We start from the raw sequence: 3,661 nt of genomic DNA, 5'->3' as shown, positions 1-3,661 counted from the left end.
ATAAAATCATACAGAGTTTGCTGCATACCAAACTGCATACAAGTTCTTACCAGCTTATTTTACTTCCTAGAAAGTAGGCCCACAAACGTGTATTTGCTGACTCTTTTGTTGGCAGAGTTTAATTTGCTGTATCTTAGGGGGCTGTTAAGTACCATTAAAAATCAATTCAAGATTTGTTTTCATGTATTTCGTTTTATCACTTCGTGATAAGATGACTTCTGCCTCTAGTCAACACCTTTGAGAGCTTTGTGAAAGCTGGTTCAAAAGCCTCAAAGGCTAGGTGCAAAAGAGAAGAGAGATAAAAATCTTTAAAAATCAGGAAATATAAAAGGAAAGTTTCTAACAGTCTTTTGATTTAGTCACATTACACATCCTGGATGTTTTATGATCTTTATTATATTTATGACAGGCAATATTGTATTAAGCTAAACATTTAACAGGAGAGACAACACAATGTGAGATCTGGCAACACAGCTAAGGTATCTCAGTGCTGTTGGAAGTTTAATTATATTTTTAACTGTGTGTTTCAAAACATTTTACCTTGGTTTCTGTGTTTTAAGCAAATATTTCCATCAATCATTGGCATTTAGAAGGATATGAAAGATGTAATAAAATAGTTGTAGTCACCTTTATAAAAGTGCAATACCAGCTTTCTGATGGGCTGCTTGAGTCCTTGCCCCACATTTGTTCATCTTGTAAATCCAGGAGGTACTGTTGTTAAAACTACAGAGATTTCTGTTTCCCCACCCCATTTGCTGTCACACTTGACATCGGTTTGGCAAGTGATATTTTCCCCACAGCATATTAAATGCAAGACCTCTGCATTCTCAGAGATTGCAGCATAAGAGTAAGCCAACTTTATAGAGCTGTTTTATTTGTGGAGTTCAACTCTATAAGTGAACTAAAACGTTGGTCCTTTTGAATTCCTTTTCTGTGAGCATCCTTCCATGCAAGGTTTCTCATCATTCTCTGGGAGAAGCACAGAGAATCTGAACCCTCTGAGAAGCACAGATAATCACTCAAATGTCTGTGAAACTCTGACTAACTTTGCTTTTCAGGCACATTTGCATTTGCCTGTGACTACAGTGGGATAAAGTAGCCCTATTGCATTTGTCCTTAGATAAACCGGATGCAGCTAAACAAAGCAGACCTGGGCTTAGAATGGCACACAGTGTTGTACCGTTATATAACAACCAGCGCAGTCCTTGTGTCAGATCCCAAAAAAGGTCTTGAAAAGCGTCTGTGGGTTTTCTGTTCGATTTGGGGGGTTTTCCCCCTTTAGGAAAAAATGCAGGATTTGATTTGATTGTCTTTGGGTTTTTCTGCCTTCGGGTTATCTTTTTATCTGAAATATAAGATCTAGAAACTTACTTTCATGATTAAATTTAAGATTTAGTGCCATAATCAGGAAGCTGAGACTTTAAGAAAAATGCACAAGACTCAAGTTATGAGACCTGGTAACACACAAATTCATTCAAACATTGGATTTATAATTCAGAAAACTTCCAAAACCCCAGAATTGATCAGGTTGGTTTGGGGGAATTGCGACATTATTTGTGGGTAAGCTAGGAACCTAAGAGAAGAAACACTTCTGTTGCATGGTGTTTCTTGCTCTGCGCAGAATGAAAACCTGTATATGTTGCCTTGCAGCAGCTTTGACTGATTCACTTGACTCTTTTCTGTAGTTTTTAGCACTTTTACTGGGGTTCCATTGTAGGCATGCGTGGATATTTCTCAGTGCGATAGTTTTAGATTTATACCGTGCGGTGACATTGTGATCATTGTGAAAGGTAATTTTGTGGTTAAGGTTTCCTATTCCATTTATCTGCATTTAAATGGAAGCAGAGTTCCTCCCACCTGAAGTGCTGGTTGCATTACACTTGCACTTCTCTCTCCATCGCTCATTTCTCTTTTTTTGGCTTCTCTCGCTTTATTCTTTTTCTGCCATCTTTGCAGAGAGAAGTTCCCAGAAGCTCTGTAGTCCCAGCTCCCAGTCAGAGGGACACAGAGCGCTTCCTCTTCCTAGTAGCATCCTCCCCCGCAACGAAATTAGATAAGGAATGGCTTAGGCGACTGTCCAGAGTATCAGAGCTGTTGCCGCCGCTGCTGATTTTCACCCATGGGCACAGGCACCTGAGCATGGCTCTGCGGATGTAGTTGTCAAAGCAATAGTAAATGAAGGGGTTGGAGCAGCTATTGGCAAAAGCAAAAGGGCTGCTCACCTTCATGCCCAGATGGGCAACTGTGTCAGGAAAGCAGTCGGTCTGCTTCAGGAGTCCCGAAAGGATGGCCATGAGCTTGAAAAGGTTGAAAGGAACCCAGGAGATGACAAAAGCAGCCACTACAATGAAGACGATCTTGATGGATTTTCTCAGTTTCTTGTCATGTTTTCCAGCTCTCTGATAATGCACACAGAGTCTCCTAGTGATGGAACAGTAAAAGGTTAAGATGCTCATCAGTGGGAAGAAGAAGGCCAGGATTAAAAGCATCAGTGACATGATCTGTTTGGCTTCTGTCATAGCTTTGTCTGTGCAGTAAGTCTTTCCATGTTGCTTCTTCAGTTCTCTGGACAAAAGGGTTGGTACCCCTAAGCAGCAGGATAATAACCAGACACAGATGCAGAGTCCACTGGAGTAGGTTCTTGTTCTCACCCGTCTAGCGATAGAGGGATGCATGATGGCAAGGTACCGGTCAGCACTCATACAGGTGAGGAGGAGGATGCTGCAGTACATGTTGACTGAGATGACATAGGAACTCATTTTACAGAGGAATGATCCTACCCTCCAGCTCCCATCTGACGCCTCCTTGTCCACCCAGAACGGCAGCGTGATGAGGAAGATGAAGTCAGATGCAGCAAGGTTGATGATAAAGATATCGATCAGCCTCTGGACCCGTCGCTTGAAGACCAAGGCTGCTATCAGGATGGAGTTGCCGACAATGCCTACGAGGAACACAGCAGTGTACACGATAGGGAGGAAAGCAGACATATGTTGCAGGTGCTGATACTGGCAATTGTCATCGTAGTAGTAGTCGTAGTTGAAAGTGACTGTAGTCATGGGCGAAAGCTGGGTGAGTTCCATTTCTGGCTGAGCTGTCATCGTCCTTGCTCTGAGGAAGGCTCTGAGCTACCCCTACCCTTCCCCTCAAGGTCTTTAAAAACATGTTAGCGAGTGAAGAGGGAGGAGTAGGGGAGGGAGGAGTAGGGCAGTGGTTGGGGGGGAGGGGTGTAATCTATATGGTTTTAGCCAATCCACGTAGGCAACAGGCAAGCAACGAGAATCTCTGATAAGTCAAAGCCCTGTCTTCAGAATAAACAGTTTGGTTTTTTTTTTAAATCAGGTTTAGTTTTACTGGTTTTATCTTCATTTTGCATTTGCCTGTATAAGCAAACCAGGTTTGGGGTTTGCTTTTATTTTGGGGGAAGGGAAGGTAGTTTTCAAGATTCTGAACGTTTTTAGGACAGGATGTTGCTAGTTTGCAGAGGTTCAAGATTGTTCCAGCTCACAAGAAGCCAGAGAGTGGTGATTACAGGTGCCACCTTCTTTATCTTTACTCAAAACGTTTTGTGTGAATTGCTTTTTGGGTCTAGTTCAATTTTTTGAGGCTTGAAGGTTTTTACTTTCTTTATCTGTTTATGATTGCCATCTTCTGTTGAGAGTAA

General features: G+C 42.0%; 1 protein-coding gene across 1 annotated transcript; it reads right to left on the bottom strand.

Annotated features, from left to right (window-relative positions):
• Positions 1-1,994: 1,994 nt before the first annotated feature.
• GPR15 (G protein-coupled receptor 15) lies at positions 1,995-3,080 on the bottom strand. The gene has a single exon (XM_009873151.1). It carries the CDS (start codon positions 3,078-3,080, stop codon positions 1,995-1,997), a length of 1,086 nt encoding a protein of 361 aa, XP_009871453.1.
• Positions 3,081-3,661: the final 581 nt, after the last annotated feature.

Source organism: Apaloderma vittatum, unplaced genomic scaffold, assembly GCF_000703405.1.
Source record: "Apaloderma vittatum isolate BGI_N311 unplaced genomic scaffold, ASM70340v1 scaffold28257, whole genome shotgun sequence".
In the NCBI taxonomy this organism is placed as follows: Eukaryota; Metazoa; Chordata; class Aves; order Trogoniformes; family Trogonidae; genus Apaloderma; species Apaloderma vittatum.
Note: the sequence above shows the minus strand (reverse complement) of the source record. Positions and strands in the feature narration are given on the sequence as shown.